General features: G+C 43.5%; 1 protein-coding gene across 2 annotated transcripts in view; it reads right to left on the bottom strand.

The window, feature by feature from the left end:
• The window catches only part of TEX14 (testis expressed 14, intercellular bridge forming factor), a 758047-nt gene that overhangs the window by 289298 nt on the left and 445680 nt on the right, over positions 1 to 23069 (bottom strand). For both annotated transcript variants that reach the window (XM_077482232.1, XM_077482233.1), the window contains exons 13-14: positions 22705 to 22801; positions 13438 to 14123 (exon numbers count right to left, since the gene is read on the bottom strand). In XM_077482232.1, the coding sequence (XP_077338358.1) occupies positions 13438 to 14123; positions 22705 to 22801 (783 nt within the window). The remainder of the gene's footprint in view (positions 1 to 13437; positions 14124 to 22704; positions 22802 to 23069) is intronic.

Genomic DNA, 23069 nt, shown 5'->3' with positions numbered 1-23069 from the left:
TAATTTTTGGGGGGTCTAAGTGATTTTCTGGCAGAAAATACAGGATTTTTACTTGTAAGCAACAAGTGTCAGAAAAGATTTAGTCTTTAAATGGTTAAACTGAGAACTTCTACACAGAGATGACTTCATTCATTCAGAAGTGTAAACATTGTATCATTTAGTTCTTTTCTTGGCAGTCTGCCCAGAGAGGAGAAAAGTGTTGCTATGACGACTCAGGCAACTCACACTGACTTCTTACAGAAGTCATTTCAAAGTCCCGCTGTAGAATCGGCTTTTTATCAACACAATCGGCCGATGCCGATTATTTAAAAAACGGCAAATATCGGCCGATATATCGGCCGGCCGATATATCGGTCGACCTCTAATCTGTGCCGATTTGTGCTGCAAAAATGAACATATGTGCTGGTTTGTTTTCAGAGATATTGTGCATTATAGTTGATGAAACCTCTCCTACTTTGCACCACGTTATTACATTTTAACCTCTAGTGGAGCAACCGCCGCATGTTTTACTGCGGCAGGTTGGCTCCGCTGCACGAAATCACGCGCGTGCACGCCTGCCATGGATACCCGCGATTGTCTCATGGAGAGGAAGAACAGGGAAATTCTGATGTAAACAAGCATTTCCCCATTCTGCGTAGTGACAGAACATTGATCACAGCTCCCTGTAATCGGGAACGGTGATCAGTGTCGTGTCACACATAGCCCCTCCCCCCACAGTTAGAATCACTCTCTAGGACACACTTAACCCCTACAGCGCCACCTAGTGGTTAACCCCTTCACTGTCAGTCACATTTACACAGTAATCAGTGCATTTGTAATCGCACTGATCGCGGTATAAATGTGAATGGCCCCAAAATAGTGGCAAAAGTGTCCGCCATAATGTCGCACCTTTTGCGCAAACCAATCAATAAATGCTTTTTGCGATTGTTTTTTTTACCAAAAATATGTAGAATACTTATCGGCCTAAACTGAGGGGGAAAAAAAACGTTTTTTTATATATTTTTTGGGGATATTTATTAAAGCAAAAAAGTGTTTTTTTTCAAAATTTTCGCTCTTTTTTTTGTTTATGGCGCAAAAAAATAAAAACCGTAGAGGTGATCAAATACCACCTAAAGAAAGCTCTATTTGTGGGGGAAAAAAAGACATCAATTTTGTTTGGGAGCCACGATGCATGACCGTGCAATTGTCAGTTAAAGGGACGCAGTGCCTAATCGCAAAAAGTGCTCTGGTCTTTGGCCAGCCAAATGCTGAAGTGGTTAAAAACAATTATATAATTTGTGCTGATTTGTACCACAAACTTTCTGTTTGATTTTTGAGATATTAGACATTTAACGTTAGATAATGTAAGCTAAAGCCCCGCCCACATTGAACTATGTGATTACATTTCAAAAACATATATTCCATATTTATGCTGCATTGGGAGGAAAAACAAGCATATTGGTATAGTGTATTTTTTTTCACATGGCACTCTCATTTTGTATCAGAAAGAATGATTATGGGGCTCATTTATGCTTTTTAGCCTGAGCTAACCTGAAAACCTAAATATACCTTTTGAATTTTTTCAGATCTTTTTAGAGATAGATGTGGGGAGTCTATCTTCAAAAGTTCACACTTTAACCTCTTACCGACCAGCCACCTTTATTGTACAGCAAGTCGGCTCTCCTGCACAAACTGCATTAGGTGTACGTAGGTCGCATGCCCGACGATCGCAGTGCACAGAGGCAGAATGGGGATCTGCCTATGTAAACAAGGCAATTCCCCTGCCAGAAGTCAGTGTTCTTTTGTTCCCAGTGATCTCTGTCATGCCCTTGGTAGCCCCCCCCCCCCCCCGTTAGAACATGCTGAGGGAACACACTTAACCCCTTGATCACCCCTAGTGTTAACCCCTTCCCTGCCAGTGTAATTTATACATCGATCAATATATGTCACTGGTCCCCAAAGTGTCAGTTGTGGTCAGATTTGTCCAGCGCAACGTCGCAGTCTCACGAAAAAACACAGATCGCCGCTATTACCAGTAAAAACAATAAAAATAAAAGTCCCTAAAATTATCCCATAGTTTGTAGACAAGATAACTTTTGCGTAAACCGATCAATATAAGTCTATTGTGATTTTATGCGATACACTGCTCCTACAGCGCTGCAAAGATGCTGGTTGCAGGACTTTTTTTTACCATCCTGCAAGCGCCCTCGGGCTTTGACACTGGAGAGACAGGAGGGGCTCTTTACAGCTGCGATGCAGGCATTATTTAGTGCTGTAGCGCCTCAGTGTAAAAGTAACCTAAAGCCTCATACACACGATTGGATTTTCTGCAGGAAAAAACTCTGACTTTTGTCCAAAGGCGTGTGCCTGGATTTTGTCTTGAATACAAATGGCAAGGAACTGTCGGCTAACAAACACGAACGTACTGACGTACTATGCGGTTGTTCAGCTCTTTAGCGCCACCCTTTGGGCTCCTTCTGCTAATTTCGTGTTAGTAGAAATTTGGGGAGTGTTGATTCACGCTTTTCCTTTCGCGCTTTTCAGTTCTTTTCTGAACAGCTGTCAACCAGACATGTTGAATCGGAGGAGATAACGTGTTATTTATTATTGGCCTTAGAGTTATTACTTTGACCCAAGTCCACTCCAGGAACAGTTCTTGAAAATGGATTGCTTTATTAATCGTGACCAATTATGTCATATGCCGTTGCTGCGGGAGTTCCAGGAGAATAATTCAGATGATTATTGGAATTCTCTCCGGATGACGGACCCCTGCTTTCACCAACTCTTGGCATTGTTGACCCCCTATATTAAGAAGCAGGACACTCGCATGAGGTTTTTATTTTATTTTTTGGTTGAATAATAATGATTTGATTTGGTATATTTTTGGATGCATAGAATGCACTTTTTGGTTAAGTTCTATTGATAGCATGTCTAATTTTATTTGTTTTCTTTTATTAATGCATAATAATAAAAAAAATGTGTAGAATAATACTTGGCTATGTGTTTTACTTCAAATGACAGTTTGGGAGTAGGCAGTTACATTTAAAAAATACAATGTAAAAGTGACAAGGGACACCAATATAGTTGTATCTTTGATCTTAAACTACGGGATAATGGTGTTGTGGTAACTTGCCCAAATAAAAAAGCATATTATTCTTCTTGATATCACTATAAAAAAAAAAAAAAGCCTTTGAAAATTTATTTGCAAATAACTCCATCAGTATCACCAGCAAAGCAGCTTTAGTATTATCCCATTAAAGAAGAAGAGAATGTGCACTGCATTTCGAGATTTCATAATTTGCCACGCCACGAATGTTAATTATCTATTACAAACGCTAGTTTACAAGACCGACCGATTCTGGCTCGTCCTTGCTTCCGAACATGCACATTTGTACTTTGGACTTTTGTCCCACGGACTCGGGTACACATGCTCAGAAAATCCGACAACAGACATTTGTCTGTGGAAAATTTTAAAACATGCTATCCAACATTTGTCCGTGGAAAAGGTGACAACAATTGTCAGATGGCGCACACAAACGAATTTTCCGCCAACAGCCTGTCATCACACGTTTCCTGTCAGAAAATCCAATCGTGTGTACGAGGCTTAAGTAAGACCTTATCTGGAATATGCAGTTCAGTTTTGGGCACCAGTTCTCAAAAAGGATATGGGGGAACTGGAGAAAGTGCAGAGAACGGCAACCAAGAAGAGAGTGCAGAGAAGGGCATGGAGGAGCTCAGCTACAAGGAAAAATTAGAAATCCGATTGCCTCTCAGGAGATCAGGAAGGAAATGTTTCCCTTGCTGTAGTGAATCGGAGCATACTTTGCTGGGGTTTTTTACCTTCCTCAGGATCAACTGTGTATATGGGATTGTATTTTTATTTTTGTTGGATGAACTAGATGGACGTGTGCCTTTTTCAAACCATGTATGTAACTATATACTAGTCCCTGCTATTTTTTTTTACCTGCTTCAGCTTGGTGAATTTATGAAGTCATGCTAATCCCTGCTAGTTTGTTTCCTGCTTCAGCTTGGCAAATTTATGAAGCTTTATTAGTCTCTGTTTGCTTCTATTTGCCTTAATCCATTACTGTGAAATTTTAAGAATGTCGATCAAATGAATAATCCAACTTCTATGTATATAATAATAATAAAATAAAAATGCTCCCCTTTTCCTTTTTTTTTCTCCTTGTTGCTCCTTGTAGATATGATGTAAACACATGTGTCCTGCAGCATCCATTACAAAAATGTGTGTGTGTTTGTGTGTGGCATTTATGGCTTTTTTCCCTGGCATCTTGTCCCTCCAAGGGTTCAGTTAATTCTTTTCTCCCTACAAGGGTGGTCAGGTGTCATCTAGGGGTGTTAAAAATGATTGGCGCTTCGATGCATCACGATGCTGCACTTCCCGATTCGGCATCTATGCGGTATCCAGCATAATCGATTGTGCATGATGTAATTCTGGCTCCTCCCCCTCCACAGAAGTGTCTGCTAGCATGACAAGCCGCCGATCGGCTGGCTGCACCTTGCACAGTTTGCCTGTCATTGGATAATGTAGCCTCAGAGTGCTACCCCCACCCATGCTCTTCCCCTCCTCGGAATTTGTATCTTGGCAAAGTGACACTGGTCATCTCCCTAATGGGCGGGTGCAAAGCCGCACAGAGCTGTGACAAAGATCACTGCAGCTGTCTTATCATCCGTGGGATAAGGCATAGAGTCGGCTTTAGGAAACAAGCTGTGAGAAGAGGAGAGGGGTTGGTAGGAGTGCTCTGGAGGTGAGAAATCAGTCTGTCATGTTTGACAGACTGGATAGGTACCTGCTGCACCTATCCAGTGTGTGTGTATGCTTAACACATTGGAGGCTGCACAGTGCACATTCTTTCTGTCTAATTTCTTCCTGAGATTTCCCTATCATCTCTCCCCTCTGGAAACATCCACTGATCTGCAAGCAGTATATTTCTTGCTGATTTGGAATGTCTTCCGTTTTTATTTTTGCCGTGATGTGTACCTGTTTACTATCCAAGTTGCTGCCAAAAGACTCAATGATTTGTTACAGTGATACTAAAGGGTATTATTTTTTCTTTAAAATAAAAAAGATATCATACTTACCGGCTGATCTCTTGTATCATGTCTGCAGTCTCTGACCATCTCCTGTACTATGTCTGCAGTCTCTGATCATCTACCGTATCATGTCTGCAGTCTATGACCATCTCCCGTATCATGCCTGCAGTCTCTGACCATCTCCTGTACTATGTCTGCATGCAATCTCTGACCATCTTCTGTATCATTTCTGCAGTCTCTGACCATCTCCTGTATCATGTCCGCAGTCTCTGATCATCTCCTGTAGTATGTCTGCAGTCTCTGATCATCTCCTGTATCATGTCTACAGTCTCTGATCATCTCCTGTAGTATTTTGGGGGAGAGCCTGGAGTTCCTTTAAGTTGTTGTCTGTTGTGTTTAGATTTTGCTACATGCAGGATATGTCTTTTTTTTTTTTTTTTTAAGAACAGATAAAGTAAAAAAAAATGATGTTCTCCTGACTGCTTGAATTTTTTTTTTAATGAAAACTAACGTGCACTTGCACTGTAATCGTGATGCATTGCGGAATCAAATCAAATTGTTGTCATGATAATCATAATCATAATCAAATCGAAAGAAAGTTGCGCACCTCTAGTGTCTTCCTCTGTGCTCATGTGTTCAGGTAATCCCGGCTAATCTTTGCATAGATTGAAACAATGAGTAATTCAAATAAATCTCTTTGATGTTGTAAATGTAGTATTGAATTTTTTATGCATACTTTTTTTTGTTTTTTGTGTTTAGATTATACATACATACATACATGCTCCACCAATAAACTTCTGATGAATTGGATTTCTATCCAAGAAATGCGTTGAGTGTGTGGAGGAGCTTTCCATAATAGCTGTATTGCTTAATTCAACACTGAACAGAATTGTGTACAAACCCCCTTATTTGGGCAAAGGTTGATGTAGGGTCAATATGTTTTTTAACAATATATGTCATTTTAACTAATGTACTTTTTTAATAAACTCTTTATTTTTAATTATAATTTTAGTCATGCCTTAAAAATTCTGCCATAGTTATGGGTATACACCCTATGTAGATTTTGGATAAGCCATACCCTTAAAGCTGGCATGCATGAAGCAGAATGACAAATTGGTCCTTGGGACAGAAGATTCTGAGGATTCCGTGGAGCTGCAGTGCATCTGCTAGGAGTCCTTTCAGGTCCGCATTACACATTTGTCTGCAATGAAGATCACTGCAAAGCCCCCCAGCTTGATCCAATGAAGCAAACAAGGAAGAAGTTTCAGGGGAAAAGGAATAGCTTAGCATGTACTGATCACGGTACCACCAGAGCAGCCTCCAGAGGATGGAATGTGAAGTTCTTCCCAGGACAGGATTTGATCTACCTCTCCTGTCGCAGAAAGACTGCTGGTTCTTCTCTGATGATTCAATGCTATGGCATTGTCTGGAAACAAGACTCCTACATTGACAAGGTTTCCTGCACCACCAAGAAAAAACAAGTTTTCTGTACTACCAAGGTTTCTAAGATGCCTCCCCAGCCTGGCAGGCTGGTATCCATCATGAAAATCCTTCAAAATATAGAAAGAAAAGATCTCCCTGACTCTAGAACAGAATTTTTGAGCTGCCAGACCAAGGACAACCTGGTCCGCGGTTATAGATGAACTTGTCTGTCTGGAAAACGGACACCCAGAATCAAGAACTGGGCTGTAAACTGGTAGTGCAGGGGCCCCACAGCAAAGTGTAGGAGTTATTAATGCACAGGAAAATGGGGACATGTAAGAATTTTTTATGTCCACAGAGGCTAGAGTCTCCCTGGTGAAGGAAGGCAATGACAAATTTGGTCACCTTCGTGTGGAATTTGTGGACTTGAATGGCAACATTCAAAACGTTGACATCAGCAGACTAGAGGGATTGCTCCCATTGGGCTTGGAAATGGTGAGCAGGTTGGAGTAAACCCCCTGGAGTCATTCTACCACAGGAACTGGTGATGAAACCTTAACCACTTAACCTCTGGAAGGTTTTACCCCCTTCATAACCAGGCCATATCTGCTATCAGGATTATTTTACCTGGAAACACTGTAGGCAGATTCAAATTACACATTTTTTTCACACAAATAGAGCTTTCTTTTGGTGGAATTGACCACCACTGGGTTTTTTATTTTTTACTATATAAAAAGGAAAATGTAAAAAAAAAAATTAAAAGAGAAAACCCCCAATATTGTATTTTCTGTTAGAACACATACAGTACCCAATAAAATAAAATCTCTTGAAAATTTAGTCTAAAATGTATTCTGCTGCTTTGGTAAATAAATCCGAATAAGTGCATGTTAATTGGTTTGTATGAAAGTTATAGCGTTTACAAACTATGATATATACAGTATCTCACAAAAGGGAGTACACCCCTCACATTTTTTTTTAAATATATTTTGTTTCATGTGACAACACTGAAGAAATTACACTTTGCTACAATGTAAAGTAGTGAGTGTACAGCTTGTATAACAGTGTAAATTTTCTCTCCCCTCAAAATAACTCAAAACACAGCCATTAGTGTCTAAACCACTGGCAACAAAAGTGAGTACACCCCTAAGAGAACATTTCAAATTGGGCCCAATTAGCCATTTTCCCTCCTGGTGTCATGTGACTCCTTAGTGTTACAAGGTCTCAGGTGTGAATGGGGAACGGGTGTGTTAAATTTGGTCTTATTGCTCTTACTCTCTTATACTGGTCACTGGAAGTTCAGCCACCTCATGGGAAAGAACTCTGAGGATCTGGAAAAAAAAAATGTTGCTCTACATAAAGATGGCCTAGGCTATAAGAATGCCAAGACCTTGAAACTGAGCTGCACCATGGTGGCCAAGACCATAAAGCGGTTTAACAGGACAGGTTCCACTCAGAACAGGCCTCATCATGGTCAACCAAAGAATGTGAGTGCATGTGCTCAGCGTCATATCCAGAGGTTGTCTTTGGGAAATAGACGTATGAGTACTGCCAACATTGCTGCAGAGTTTGAAGGGGTGGGGGTCAGCCTGTCAGTGCTCACCATACACCGAACTCTGCATCAAAATGGTCTGCATGGCTGTTGTCTCAGATGGAAGCCTCTTCTAAAGATGATGCACAAGAAAGCCCGCAGTTTTCTGAAGACAAGCAGACTAAGGACATGGATTACTGGAACCATGTCCTGTGGTCTGATGAGACCAAGATAAATGTATTTGGTTCAGATGGTGTTAGGAGTGTGTGGCTGCAACCAGGTGATGAGTCCAAAGACAAGTGTGTTTTATGCCTTCAATCAAGCATGATGGTAGAAATGCAGTGGTCTGGTGATGCATGAGTGCTGCCAGCACTGGGGAGCTACAGTTCATTGATGGAACCATGAATGCCAACATGTACTGTGACATTCTGAAGCAGAGTATGATCCCTCCCTTTGGAGACTGGGCCACAGGGTAGTATGCCAACATAACGACCCCAAACACACCTCCAAGACAACCACTGCCTTGCTAAAGGAGCTGAGGGTAAAGGTGATGGCCTGGCCAAGCATGTCTCCAGACCTAAACCCTATTGAGCATCTGTGGGGCATCCTCAAAAAGGAAGGTGGAGAAGCGCAAGGTTTCTAATATCCACCAGCTCCGTGATGTCATGATGGTGGAGTGGAAGAGGACTCCAGTGCAACCTGTGAAGCTCTGGTGAACTTCATGCCCAAGAGGGTTAAGGCAATGCTGGAAAATAATGGTGGCCACACAAAATATTGACACACTGGGACCCAATTTGGACATTTCCACTTAGGGGTGTACTCACTTTTGTTGCCAGCGCTTTAGACATTTTAAGGCAACAGCAAATTTACACTGTTATACAAGCTGTACACTCACTGGTTTACATTGTAGGAAAGTGTCATTTCTACAGTGTTGTCACGTGAAATGTATACCTAAGATATACCATATTTTTCGCTCCATAAGACGCATCTGACAATAAGACGCACCTAGGTTTTAGAGAAGGAAAACAAAAAAATAGGATTTTTTGTACTCTTCATAAAATCCTTTTCTCTGTAATTCACAGACGACACAGCTTTCTCTCTTTAGACCATTGGGTTGTTATGCCACCTTCAGGAGAGGACTAGACATTACATGTGAAAAAACTAGAACTTTCTAGTTCCGCCCAAGGGGCAGTCCCGTAGGTAACAACCCCTCAGCATGCTACTGCAGCCTCAGTACGTCAACAAGCAGTATAAGTAAAGAAAAATATGAGGGGCAGGTGCTGTGTCAGTTGGTGAATTACAGAGAAAAGGATTTTACAGTCAGTACAAAAAATCCTATTTTCTCTTATATTCACCGACTGACACAGCTTTATCTCATTAGACCATTGGGAAGTTCCCTAGCAGTGCCAGATCGAGGGGTGGGAAAACGGCATAAAAAACTTCATCCACCATGGCATGTGGGAGCTAGTACAAACTTCACCCACAAAAAAACTACAGTGTATGGAAAAAAACACCACAAAAAAAAACAGGGTGCTCCTCAACAGAGAAGCACTACCCTCAAATCGCACCAAAGACTGCGGTAACGAATGCAACAGTGCATTAACTTAAAGGTACTGCATTTTTACCAAAAAAAAAACCAGGAAAAAAGGAAAAAAAAATGCATATGTAATTGCCACTATACAGCCGCCTGCAAAACTTTGCGGCCAAAACAGGCATCACCCGATGCACTGACATCTACCTTGTAGAACTTTGTAAACGTGTGTACAGGCGACCAGGTCGCCGCTTTTACACACTTGAGCGTCAGACACTCGTTGTCGGAAGGCCCAAGGCGTTTGATTGCCCATCGTGGAGTGGGCCGTGACCAGAAAGGGGGGCACCTGCCGTTCAAGGTGATCCACCTGTAAATGGTGACCGACGAGACCGCCATGCCTTTCTTTGGACCAGCCAAAACAGTGAGTCTGACTTCCGGAAGGAAGCCGTGGCAGACAAATACACCTTGAGAGTCCAAATCGGTCCCCGACTATTCCTGTCTGCTTGTGGCCCCGACCTTGGCTTTGTCCCTCACCATCCCTATCCTCCTGTTGCCTACTGTGGGTGTGAGCTGGGGGACCCTGGGGGTCGCGACCTGGAGCCAGTTGCAGCCAAGTCCATCCTCACCACTCGAGGCTCTGGTGAACACCTGCTGGCTCTTAGACTCCACGCCCCATCGAATCTTACGCTCTAACCCCGGAGGGATCCATCTTGGTGTTCTGGCGGCCCTGCCTTCCTATCACCTTGACCCCCGTCCGCAGCAGTCAGCCGTAGGGTCCACTACCTTACGGTGCACTCCTAATCCCTACGGTGTGCATCTGTCACCTGGGCTCTAGGTGACCTGACAGAGAGGAGAGGGAGGTGAGGGACCCCCGAATCGACCTCCCAGGGAATGCCCAGCTGCTCAGCCCCACTGAGGCAGGGAGAGCTGTACTTACCAGTCCTGAAGTGCTGGGAGACATTTCATTACAGACCCACTCATTGATCAGTACAAGGTGGCTGCTGGCCCGGCACACTGTGACGCAGACATCAGTAGCCCAGTCATATGTGAGCCCCGGAGCATAAAAGCTCACTGACCAACTCTGGAGCTGAGGTTTCGTCGTGGCCGGCTAGTGCGGAGCTACAACCTGCACACGCTCGATGGGCGAACTGGGGAGACTACAAGGATAAGGGTATCCAGCCTGTCACTCAGCCGGCTGTTGATAGCAGATCACAGGATCAATCATCTCGCACAAAAAGTCAAGCTTCTGCAGAAAAAAACACGGGCCAATGGGCCGTCAGGGTTCCTAGGTCCATCTCCTTCACTAGGGAAAATAAAACTGAGGCTGCAGTAGCATGTTGAGGGGTTGTTACCTAAGGGACCGCCCCTTGGGCAGAACTAGAAAGTTCTAGTTTTATTATCACATGTTAACATGTAATGCCTAGTCCTCTCCTGAAGGTGGCATAACAACCCAATGGTCTAAAGAGAGAAAGCTGTGTCAGTCTGTGTGAATATAAAAGAAAAAAATATTCTGAGGAGGTTACTACACTTTACCAATCGGTTGCTAGAGGTTACTGCACTATAATGCTCGCTGATTGGTTGCTAGAGGTTACTGCGCACTAACTGCCTGCAACTTGGTGTCCCCCTCTGCAAGCTGCTCAGACCTGCTGCTGCTATATATTACTGCACTATAATGCTCGCTGATTGGTTGCTAGAGGTTACTGCGCACTAACTGCCTGCAACTTGGTGTCCCCCTCTGCAAGCTGCTCAGACCTGCTGCTGCTATATTAACCCCCCCCCCCCCCCCCCCCGCTGACAGAAGAAAGGAGAAGAAATGCAATGCACACACAGCCGATGTCTTTGATCTCCTGCTTGGCTTGTGCTGCTGCCCGGAGAAGGAGCGGGAACAGAGAGCCCACTCTGCCCAGAGAAGGAGGGCAGAACACAGAGTGCTCACTCTGCACGGAGGAGGGGGGGGGGAACACATTCCCTGTCACAGACTCACAGAAGCTCCGGTTCTGACAGGGAAAAGCAAGCAACCCACAAGCAAGGAGCTGAGTGGCTGGCCTGGTATTCGGCAGCGGCTCCATAAGACGCACAGGCATTTCCCCTCTTTTTTTTTGGGGGGGGGGGGGGAGAGAAGTGTGTCTTATGGTGCGAAAAATACAGTAATAACAGTTTTACAAACATGTGAGGGGTGTACTGACTTTTGTGAGATACTGTATATTTGAAAATGTATCAGTTCTGATGTACTGATGGCCTATCATTTTTTGAAGCCCTTAAAATGCCAGGACAGCACAAATACTCATCAAACAACACCTTTTTGAAAAGTAGACAGTCTGAGGTATTTAGTAAGAGGCGTTGCAAAAAAATTACAACTTCAAAAAACTTGCCATCCCTCTTACAATACCTCAGGGGTCATTTGAGGAGTATTTGTACTGCCTTGGCATTTTAAGGGCTTCAAAAATTAGATAGACCATCAGTTCATCAGGACTTATCAATTTTCAAATATATATACCAATGAAGAATTTATTTATTTTTCACTTCTTTTTTTTTTTTACATACTTTCACCAGTACAGTACAACATCATCATATGACTGGTGTGGCGGTGATCAGGGATAATGATCGGTGGCAGTAATAAAAAATAAAAAAATAACTAATTACATTTTTAAACAATGTTTTTTTTCTCAATTTTTTTTACATACTTTCATCAGAGTTCAGTTTCACCATAGTGACTCTGTATTACTTTGGGGGGTGGGGTGTCAGGGATTTTTATTTTTTTACACTTTAATTGCGGTTACAGTGATGATCATCGCAACAGCAATGTTCTGAACTGTCATGAACTGTTACATTCAAAACAGCTGTGACTACTATTGTGTTCTGTGACTGGTCCACAGCTATCGCATGGTACACGGTGTGGTGATTGGCCCAAGTACCATGTGATAGCTGTGGGCCCATTACAGCATCATTATATGAATCACAGCTGTTATGAAATTCTTGTTTTTAATAGTTAGCGGGAAGATGCTCCCTAGATACACAGTATTACATGTACTTTGTTCAATGGGGGGCAGAACAGTGCAAAAACATTGTAATTAAAGATATTTTTAAGATCAAGAGAAAATTTCTATTTTAGAATTAAACTAGTTTGCCCTCCAACAATCAATTTAAGAAAATATTGTGTAATTTTAGCTTGTAAATGTAAATTCAAGATTGTTTTGAGAGACCGTTTTAAAACGCACAAAAAACACAAATACATTTTCCTTATCTTCTTTTCCTTTGCATCTTCCCCCTCATTGGCTTACCTTTACATAGGCTACCCCCCCCCCCCCCCCCGTTCAGTCTATCATAAATGCTGCTTCCAGACTCATCCACCTTTCCAACCGCTCAGTGTCTGCTACTGGCCTCCACTCACCCAACAAATGAAATAAAAAATATTGACAACTTACAAAGCCATCCACAACTCACAAAGCAATCCCCAGCTACATCACTAACCTAATTGCAAAATACTAACCTAATCTTTCTCTTCGTTCCTCGCAAGACCTCTTGCTCTCTAGATCCCTTGTCTCCTCCTCCCATGCTTATATCCAGGACTTTTATAGAGCCTCTCCCATCCTCTGGAACTCCCTACCCCTATCCGTCCAGCTATCTCATACTCTGTTCATTTTTAGGCGATCCCTGAGAACTCATCTCTTCAGGAAAGCCTATCCTGCCTTTAGCTAATAACTGAATCTTTGATTTCTCACATCAATTCATCCCCCACAATTATTACCTTTTGTTCCACCCACCCCTCCCTATTAGATTGTAAGCTCCCAGGAACAGGGACCTTCTAACCCTCTTGTATTGACTTGCATTGTTGCTGTATCGTCTCCCTTCATATTATAAAGCGCTGACAAAACTGTTGCCGCTATATAAACCCTGTAAGATGATGATAATAATAAATTACCTGAGTAGTAACTGGATTTTGAGGAGTCTTCCCTTTAAATTTGTTGTAATCATCACAACATTCACCTTTGTTTATGGTCTTTCTCCGAGCACCACCAAAGCACTCACTCTGTGTAATTGGTGGGGACTTCTGCTCTTCAACAAACACATTTCTAGAATCTGAAGCAATGTCGGGGGGCACATAATGCAGTTGAGGGGGGGCAACAGCAGAGTATCCAGCGTAAGATTTACTTGGAAATTGTGGGACTGCACTATCTACCTCATCAGTACTTTTGTGAGGAAAACACTTAGCTGTTTCCCTTGTCTGGACATTATCAGGCTGTTGAAATGTTTCTTCTTCATCGTGAAGAGCCATTATAGGCATTGAAAGAAACTCCTGAATGTACAAAAGATTGTTCATAGTAGATCTTTGATGAGCCAGGATGGAAGTCAATCCATACTCTATTCTTTGTGATGCCATCTGCCATGTGTCATCTGGTTCTGAGCTCTCATAATCAGTGTCTTCCTCTAAATCTGAATTTAAATTTGTCTCATATGTATAGTGTTGTGATGATGATGAAGAGCTGATCAAATCTTGCTTTTCAAAATCTTCAGTAGTACTGAGCCTTTTATTCTCTGGTAACCATGTGTAATTGTCTTCTGTATCGGTCTCTTCTGTTATTTTATACATGGTCTCTGTTTCCAACTCTGTTGAAAAAATATTTTCAGTTGAATCATTCAAAAATATACTGGTTTTATGAGCTGGTTCTGACACAAATGTATCTGTAAATCATAGAATAAATATGCAGATAAGCATACAAACAAACAGAAATGAACTGATTAACTTTTTCAGCACTTAGTATACTAAATAAAAGTGTTTGCAGTTAATTATGCAATTAAGCAAACAAGAAAAAAAAAACATTAAAATGGTCCTACTAATGCTTCGTACACACGATCAAACAATCCGGTGGAAAAGCCCGGGGACTCAAGTCCGGCGGACAATCCGCCCATGTGTAGGCTCCGGCGGACTTTTTTTTACCCAAAAGTCCGGCGTACTAAGAAAGTATTTTTGCACTCCAATCTGTCCGCTGGACTCGCATTTCGGCGGACAGTACGGCCATGTGTGTGCCAGTGCGCCATACTTTTGAAATGAACGATGCAGAAAGACCTCCTTTCACTCCGCTACAAGGACCGATGCAACGCAAATTTTCGGGACGAAAAAGCGAAGTCTCGCTTCTATGCGCTATGGCTTCCCTTCATATCGACCACTCTCTCTCCGGTGGACATTACCAATTTGGACCACTACACCTTCTTCTACTATGGCGTTCGTTCATCCGTTCTGGGGGTCAGTTCCCCCCCCTCTAATATCTAATCTGCTCTCAACAACCCACTACCCCCAGGGACTACCCCACAGAACCTCCCACCCCTGGGACTAGACACGAGAACCCATGGCTCCTTGCCCTCTCCCCCTCCTTTCACCCCCCTGTTGCCTCTTCCTGTATGTGTCCCCCTCTCTCCTCCCCCCCTTTTTTCTTTTCTATCTCTTCTTCTTTCTTTTTTTTCTCTTATTATTATTATTATTATTATTATTATTATTATTTTTATTATTATTTTTCTTCTCTACATTCAATTGCTTTCCCTGACCCTATGTTAGGTCTCTTTACTTAATCTTGGGAAATGACATTTTCTTGGTTAACTTTATATTGCTATCGCAACAAACTCTTGCCTCAGGATCCATCCAGTTACTGTCAGTTTGCTGCTCTGTTTTACTTGATTCATTACTTGCTATTTGGTTCTTCTGTTTCAGTATGTGATATACGATTAATATGTTGCAGCCATAATCTGCTCTCATTTCTCTTCGCGCACCTCATCTGCGATGCTGGTCCTACTGTACTGCACTTACCTTTGTTGCATATGTAATATTATGTCTGCTTCATTTCTCAATAAATACTCTTTAAAAAAAAAAAAAAGAAATGAACAGACTTTTCCCGCCTGGAGAAAAGTCTGCTCATATTGAGCGCGTCTCCAGGTAGCCGGGGCCAGCGAAGGAGGCGTCGCTGGCCCCGTCACCTGGTATGGACTTAAAGGGGAATCCCTACGCCGAAAAATTGGCGTGGGGGTCCCCCCCTAGGTCCATATCAGACCCTTATCCGAGCATACTACCCGGCTGGCCAGGAAAGGGGGCGGGGACGAGCAAGCGCCCCCTCTGAGCCATACCAGGCCGCGTGCCCTCAACATGGGGGGTACCTTGTCCCCATGTTGATGAGGACAAGGGTCTCTTCCCGACAACCCTGGCCGTTGGTTGTCGGGGTCTGTGGGTGGGGGGCTTATCGGAATCCGTGAGCCCCCTTTAATAAGGGGGCCCCTGGATCCCGGCCCCTCACCCTATGTGAATGAGTATGGGGTACAATGTACACCTACCCATTCACCTGTGAAAAAAATGTAAAAAAAAAAAACGCAACACACAAGGGTTAAAATAGTTTATTGCACAGCTCCCGGGGTCTTCTTCCGTCTTCGGGGGTCTTCTCGCCGGACTCCTCCGCTATCTTCTGCTAGCTCTTTTACTAGCAGAGGAACACGGCTTTCTTCTTCGCCGCCAGCATAGGGATTCCCCTTTAAGGTGGTAGGGGACTCAATTCTAAGAAGGGCAGAGAGGCCAATCTGTAACAAAGACCTGAAGCGTCGAACAGTATGTTGTCTGCCGGGCGCTCGGGTTCGGCACATCATGGATCTGGTGGACAGATTACTGGAAGGGGCTGGAGAAGACCCAGCTGTCATGGTGCACGTTGGCACCAATGACAAAGTCAGAGGTAGATGGAGTGTCCTAAAAAACGATTTTAGGGACTTAGGAGCTAAATTGAGGAAAAGGACCCCCAAGGTAGTATTCTCAGGAATACTACCGGTACATAGAGCCACACCAGAAAGGCAAAGGGAAGTAAACAAGTGGCTGAAGAGCTGGTGTAGTAAGGAGGGGTTTGGGCTCCTGGAGGACGGGGCCGACTTCTCAGTTGATAGCTGGTACTATAGAAGGGACGGACTGCACCTAAATGAGGAGGGTGCAGATCAGCTGGGAATGAAGATGGGCAAAAAGTTAGATGTTTTTAACCTAGGCAATGGGAGGGGGGGGGGGTGTGCAGAGGTAGGTATAGTAAGCGCGGAACATATCCCAGAGAGTATTATTGGGGGCATTACTGGTAGGTTGACCGTTGACCAAAGCACATAAACCCAAGGTAGGTATAGTAGCAAGTCCTAGTTGCAATCTCGGAACACCCAATAAGAGGATAATATGCAACCAGTCTACACTACATGGCATGTTCACCATTGGCAGGAGCCTGGCGGACAAGATGGGTGAACTAGAGATTATTGTACAAGGAGGATTTGGATTTTGTGGGAATTTCAGAGATCTGGTTCAACAGCTGTCATGATTGGCTGGCAAACATTCAAGGGTATACACTTTATCACAAGGATAGAGAGGGTAAAAAATGGAGAGGGGTATGCCTATATATCAAGAATAATGTACAAGTGAATGTGAGAGATGACATCACTAAGGGTGCTAGGGAGGTGGAATCCTTAAGGGTAGAGCTCCAAAGGGATGAAGCTAAGGGGAAAATACTGGCAGTATGCTATAGGCCCCCTAACCTGAGGGAGGAAGGGGAGACTGTTCTGCTATCACAATTTGGATTAGCAGCATGGATGGGAAGTGTTATCATAATGGGGGATTTTAATTATCCAGGCCTAGACTGGGCAGAGGGAAGCACGCATTCATCTAGGGCTTGCCTGTTCCTAAATGTCTTGCAGGACAATTTTATGGGTCAGATGGTAGATGCACCAACTAGAAATAAAGGGTTACTGGATCTACCGATTACCAAAAATACAGACCTGATCACGGATGTGGAAATACGGGGCAATTTAGGAAACAGCGACCACAGGTCAATTGGCTTCTGGATAAATCACACAAATAGGAGACAAAAGGGGAATACACTGAATTTCAAAAGAGCCAATTTCCCTAAACTACGAACCTTACTAAAATGCATAAATTGGGATAAAATCTTAGGAACAAAGAATGCAGAGGAGAGATGGGTTTGCTTTTAAGAGCATATTAAATAAGGGAATTAGCAAATGCATCCCATTGGATAATAAATTTAAAAGAGCAAAGAAAAATCCTGGATGGCTTAAAGCGGGATTCCGCTGCCGGTTTATTTATTTTTTTTACCTGTGTCACTGGTGGGCGATTCCTACGGTGTCTTTGCAGTCACGATCTGCGTCTTTTTAACCCCCGGCGTGACGATTTCATTGCTAAGGAAAACTTTTAAAAAAGCAGTCCGGCGGTTTCCATTTTCACTGTGGGCGTTTGAAGCGTTTACTTCCTGGATGCGATGATGCTGAGCTCCCAGCATCCACTGCTCCATCTCCCACATGCTCATTGAGTGTCCTCTTTGTTTTCCTTCATCTTGCCTTGTGTGCTATAGTGGTAATGGCAGATAGCCTGCCCACTTTCAAAATGGCAATTTTGGACATGCCCTCGTCACGTGACCGGCGTCCTCCTTCCGAAATCTCACGAGATTTCGGCATGACTGTGTCCCCCACTGATTCCTGGGAAATAGCTAAAAAAAGTTCCCAGGGACCATTGCGAAGCCGATAAACACGCCTACTCCCACGGGAGGAGAGCCCGGAAGTCGGCATAAACATTAAAAATAAAAGGTAAATACTGCATATTATTTTATTTCAATGGTCATAAATGCATCTATGTTCCAAAGCCATTTGAATAAGATGAACTTGCAATTTTCTGTACAAAACCGCTTTAACTCCAATGTAAAAATGCATATAAAAGCAAAGGAGAAGGCCTTCAAAAAAATACGAAGTTGAAGGATCAGCATCAGCATTCAGATTATATAAAGAATGCAACAAGAAATGTAAGGGTGCAATAAGGACGGCTAAGATAGAACATGAAAGACAAGAAAGTATGTAAATAGTAAAAAGGGAGGGGTAAAAAGGGAGGACAGACCATATTGACCCAATAAAGAATGGGGAAGGACATCTGGTTACAAAGGATGGGGAGATGGCAAAGGTATTGAATTTATTTTTCTCCTCAGTCTTCACGAGGGAATCGGGGGGGCTTCAGTAACCAAAACTGTAGTGTTTTATCCTCAAGACACATCACAGGAAGCACCTCCATGGTTAACAGAGGACAGAATTAAAATTAGACTTGGGAAACTTAACATTAATAAATCACCGGGACCAGATGGCTTGCACCTGAGGGTACTTAGGGAACTCAGTCAAGTAATTGCCAGACCATTGGTCCTAATTTTCACTGACAGTCTACTGACTGGAATGGTACCAGCTGATTGTAGAAAAGCCAATGTAGCACCAATATGTAAAAAAGGGCTCAAAATACATCCCTGGGAATTTACGGCATCATTAGCAGTAATCAGCATGGATTCATGAAGAATCGTTCTTGCCAAACCAATCTACTAACCTTCTATGAGGAGATGAGTTGCCAGCTAGATAAAAGAAGGCCCGTAGACGTGGTGTATCTGGATTTTGCAAAAGCATTTGACACAGTTCCCCATAAACGTTTACTGTACAAAATAAGGTCCCTTGGCATGGACCATAGGGTGAGTACATGGATTGAAAACTGGCTACAAGGGCAAGTTCAGAGGGTGGTGATAAATGGGGAGTACTCAGAATGGTCAGGGGTGGGTAGCGGGGTCCTCCAGGGTTCTGTGCTGGGACCAATCCTATTTATTTTGTTCATAAACAACCTGGAGGATGGGGTAAACAGTTCAATCTCTGTATTTACGGATGATAGTAAGCTAAGCAGGGCAATAACTTCTCCGCAGGATGTGGAAACCTTGCAAAAAGATCTGAACGAATTAATGGGGTTGGCAACTACATGGCAAATGAGGTTCAATGTAGAAAAATGTAAAATAATGCATTTGGGTGACAAAAATAGGAATGCAATCCATACACTGGGGGAGAACCTCTGGGAGAATCTAGGATGGAAAAAGGCTCAGCAATGGCATGCAGTGCCAAGCTGCTGCTAACAAAGCAAACAGAATATTGGCATGCATTAAAAAGGGGATCAACTCCAGAGATAAAACGATAATTCTCCCACTCTACAAGACTCTGGTCCAGGCGCACCTGGAATATGCTGTCCAGTTCTGGGCACCAGTCCTCAGGAAGGATATACTGGAAATGGAGCGAGTAAGAAGGGCAACAAAGCTAATAAAGGGTCTGAAGGATATTACTTATGAGGAAAGGTAGCAAGCACTGAACTTATTCTCTCTGGAGAAGAGACGCTTGAGAGGGGATATGATTTCAATATACAAATATCATACTGGTGACCCCACAATAGGGATAACACTTTTTCGCAGAAGGGAGTTTAACAAGACTTGTGGCCACTCATTAAAATCAGAAGAAAAGAGGTTTAACCTTAAACCTTTACTGTAAGAGCGGCAAGGGTGTGGAATCCCCTTCCACAGGCGGTGGTCTCAGCGAGGGGCATTGATGTGTCAAGAAACTATTATGCCGCGTACACACGATCAGACTATCCGGTGGCTTTTTTTCCCCAAAAGTCCGGCGGACTTAGAAAGTAGTTTTGACTGCGAGTCCGGCGGACAATCCGGCTGTCTGTGCGCTAGTCCGCTGGACTTTTGAAATGAACGGACTTTCCCACACACGGAGAAAAGTCCGTTCATTTTGAACGTGGCTCCATGTAGATGGGACTAGCGAAGGAGGTCAATGTGGCTGCCTCCATGGGCGAGATTGACACGTCGTTGGCCCTGTCACGTGGTATGGACTTAAAGGGGAAGCCCTACACTGAAAAAACGGCATGGGGGTTCCCCCCAAAGCCAATATCAGACCCTTATCCGAGCACGCAGCCCGGCCGGTCAGGAAAGGGGGTGGGGACGAATGAGCCCCCCCCCCCCTCCTGAGCCATACCAGGCCACATGCCCTCAACATGGGGGGTGCTTTGATTAAGGGGGGGCCGTACCCCAAAGCACCTTGTCCACATGTTGATGAGGACAAGGGGCTTCTTCCCGACAACCCTGGTAATTGGTTGTCGGGGTCTGCGGGCGAGGGGGCTCATCGGAATCTGGGAGCCCCCTTTAATAAGGGGGTCCCCAGATACCGGCCCCCCACCCTATGTGAATGAGTATTGGGGTACAATGCACTCCTACCCATTCACCTGGTAAAAAAATAAAGTAAATAAAACACAACACAAGGTTTCAAAATAATTTATTGCACAGCTCCGGGGGTCTTCTTCCGTCTTGGGAGTCTTCCCGCTGGACTCTGCTGCTATCTTCTGCTAGCTCTTTTACTAGTGGAGGAGCCCGACTTTCTTCTTTGTTGACGCCCGGGGGTCTTCTTCCGACTTTGGGAGTCTTGTCCCCCTCTTCGGTTCTTCTTGCCGGGCCTCTGCTTTCTTCCTTTAGCTCTTTTACTAGCGGTGGCCCGGTCTTCTGTCGCCGCCTCTTCTTCTTTGAGATGTTAACTCACTGCTCTCTCTGGCCGCAATGACAGGGGCGCGGCTACTTATATAGGGACAATGGGCGGGGTCACTGGGTGATGTCCCCGCCCTTATCATGTCACAGTCCCAGCATCCTCTGGGACTGGGATATCATAAGGGGTGGGGACATGACCCCGCCCATTATCCCTATATAAGTCGCCGATCACTGCGTCCCTGCCATTGCGGCCAGAGAGAGCGTCGAGTCAACATCTCGAAGAAGAAGAGGAGAAGGCTGCAGCGGCGGCAACAGAAGACTGGGCCACCGCTAGTAAAAAAAGAGCTGGAAGAAGGAACAGAGGCCCGGCGGTATTGACCTCCTCCACTAGTCCCGCCTACCTAGTGCCTCGTTCAAAATGAACAGACTTTACTCCGTGTGTGGGCAAGTCCGTTCATTTCAAAAATACGGCAGACTCCCGCCAAAGTCCGGTTGTGGGTGGGCAGGCCCGCTCGTCTGCCAGACTAAGTCCGCCGGATAGTCTGACCATGTGTATGCGCCATTACACCTGAACAACCAAAACATACAGGGATATACAATGTAATACTGACATATAATCAAGCACATAGGTTGGACTTGTTTCTTTTTTCAACCTCACCTACTATGTAACCATGTAATATGCTGGACATAGATGAGACAATACTACAGGAGTGTAAAGAATGCAGAAAAGTCCCCTAGCTGATGTATACCAGCTTGGATGCGGAACGGATACTATCCTAGGTAATGCCATATGATGATCAAAACAGAGCATACATGCAGTCATGGTAAAACTGCTTGTACTTTACAACCGAGCAATGGGTGCCCTTATTTGTCAGGGAAAGTATACCAAACCAATTAGGGGTGCACAAGGATTAATATTTAACAATGTGACATTGTGCTCCCACTGCATAATTATTCTCATAGTATTAGAAGGGTGTCTATGGTTTTTCCCAGCCTGCATTTATGTGAACATTTTCATTATTAGTACTACCTGTGTACCCATGAATACCAGGGCATGAGGGGTGTATGTGCTTTTATGTACCTTTTTTTTCTGTTGGTCACTGGATAGAAGGGAGGAAATGGTGTGTGCCAGATAACAGGTTTTACTATGGGTTATCTCACTGGTGCTACTGATAGTGATGCAATAGCAGTATGTTTTTAGACATATTTTGTTACTACTACAGAGTGGCAGAGAGTGGGAATGAGCAGTGTGGGCTAGGGAGCAGATCTCATTGGTGGTGTTATGGATAGTGGGTAGTAAACGTGTGTGGTGGGGGCAGATTACACTGATGCTATTGTTGTTAGGGACTAGCCTGTGGGTTTGGGATGCAATTGTACGTTCTCCTAACTACCCCTTTTGCATTTTATTAATTCTGAAGTGATTTAACTTTATGTTCCAGCCTTCCCTAGTGTTCAGAAAAAAAATGTGACTTTTGAAAATGATAGTGCTATAGATTAACTATAACAATAAGGGGCATGACTAGAAACCAAAGAACCAATATACTATTTACTGCTCTTTGCTCCATTACTAATGTCTCTACTGGGCACATCTATGCAAAGTGGCGTTGGCGATGTACATGGAGTAAAAAAAAAAAAAAAAAGGTACAGGAGAGAGTAGTATATACATCAGAATATTTATTACACTTTGAATGCAATAGTCCATGCTTGTTCTACCATATCATCATAACAATTTTTCATACCATCCAGTCTGGATTACTGCTTCTAAGCCACTTCAGTTTTTACAAAGTTATCTTTTTCATGATAAATTTATTTAGCATTTATCAATCTAAAATTTTTTAACATACCAACGGGACATGGTTGCTGTGCATGCTGTATACTATCAGCTCCTACTTTCTCTGTATTAACACTCCTTAAAATTTGTGTCGGTCCGTCAGTTGCATCCTAAAAGAGATGGAAGTCACATTGTTGATCATATTTTTGCCAAGTGTAAGTTAAAAACAAAAAAAGACCATTCAGACTGAACTGCCAAAAAATCATACAGAAATACATAATAGATTAGAAGATTATCAGAACTTTAAAATACATGGAAACAAATAAGAGCTACCAATTAGGGGTGCACCCAATGGGTTTTTTGGTGCCGAAACCGATACCGAAAATGAAAAATACCCTAGGCCGGAAACCGAAACAGCACCGATATAAAAAATGATTT

Source organism: Lithobates pipiens, unplaced genomic scaffold (assembly GCF_037356315.1).
Source record: "Lithobates pipiens isolate NorthernLeopardFrog02 unplaced genomic scaffold, aLitPip1_a1.2 Scaffold_16, whole genome shotgun sequence".
Taxonomy (NCBI): Eukaryota; Metazoa; Chordata; class Amphibia; order Anura; family Ranidae; genus Lithobates; species Lithobates pipiens.
Note: the sequence above shows the minus strand (reverse complement) of the source record. Positions and strands in the feature narration are given on the sequence as shown.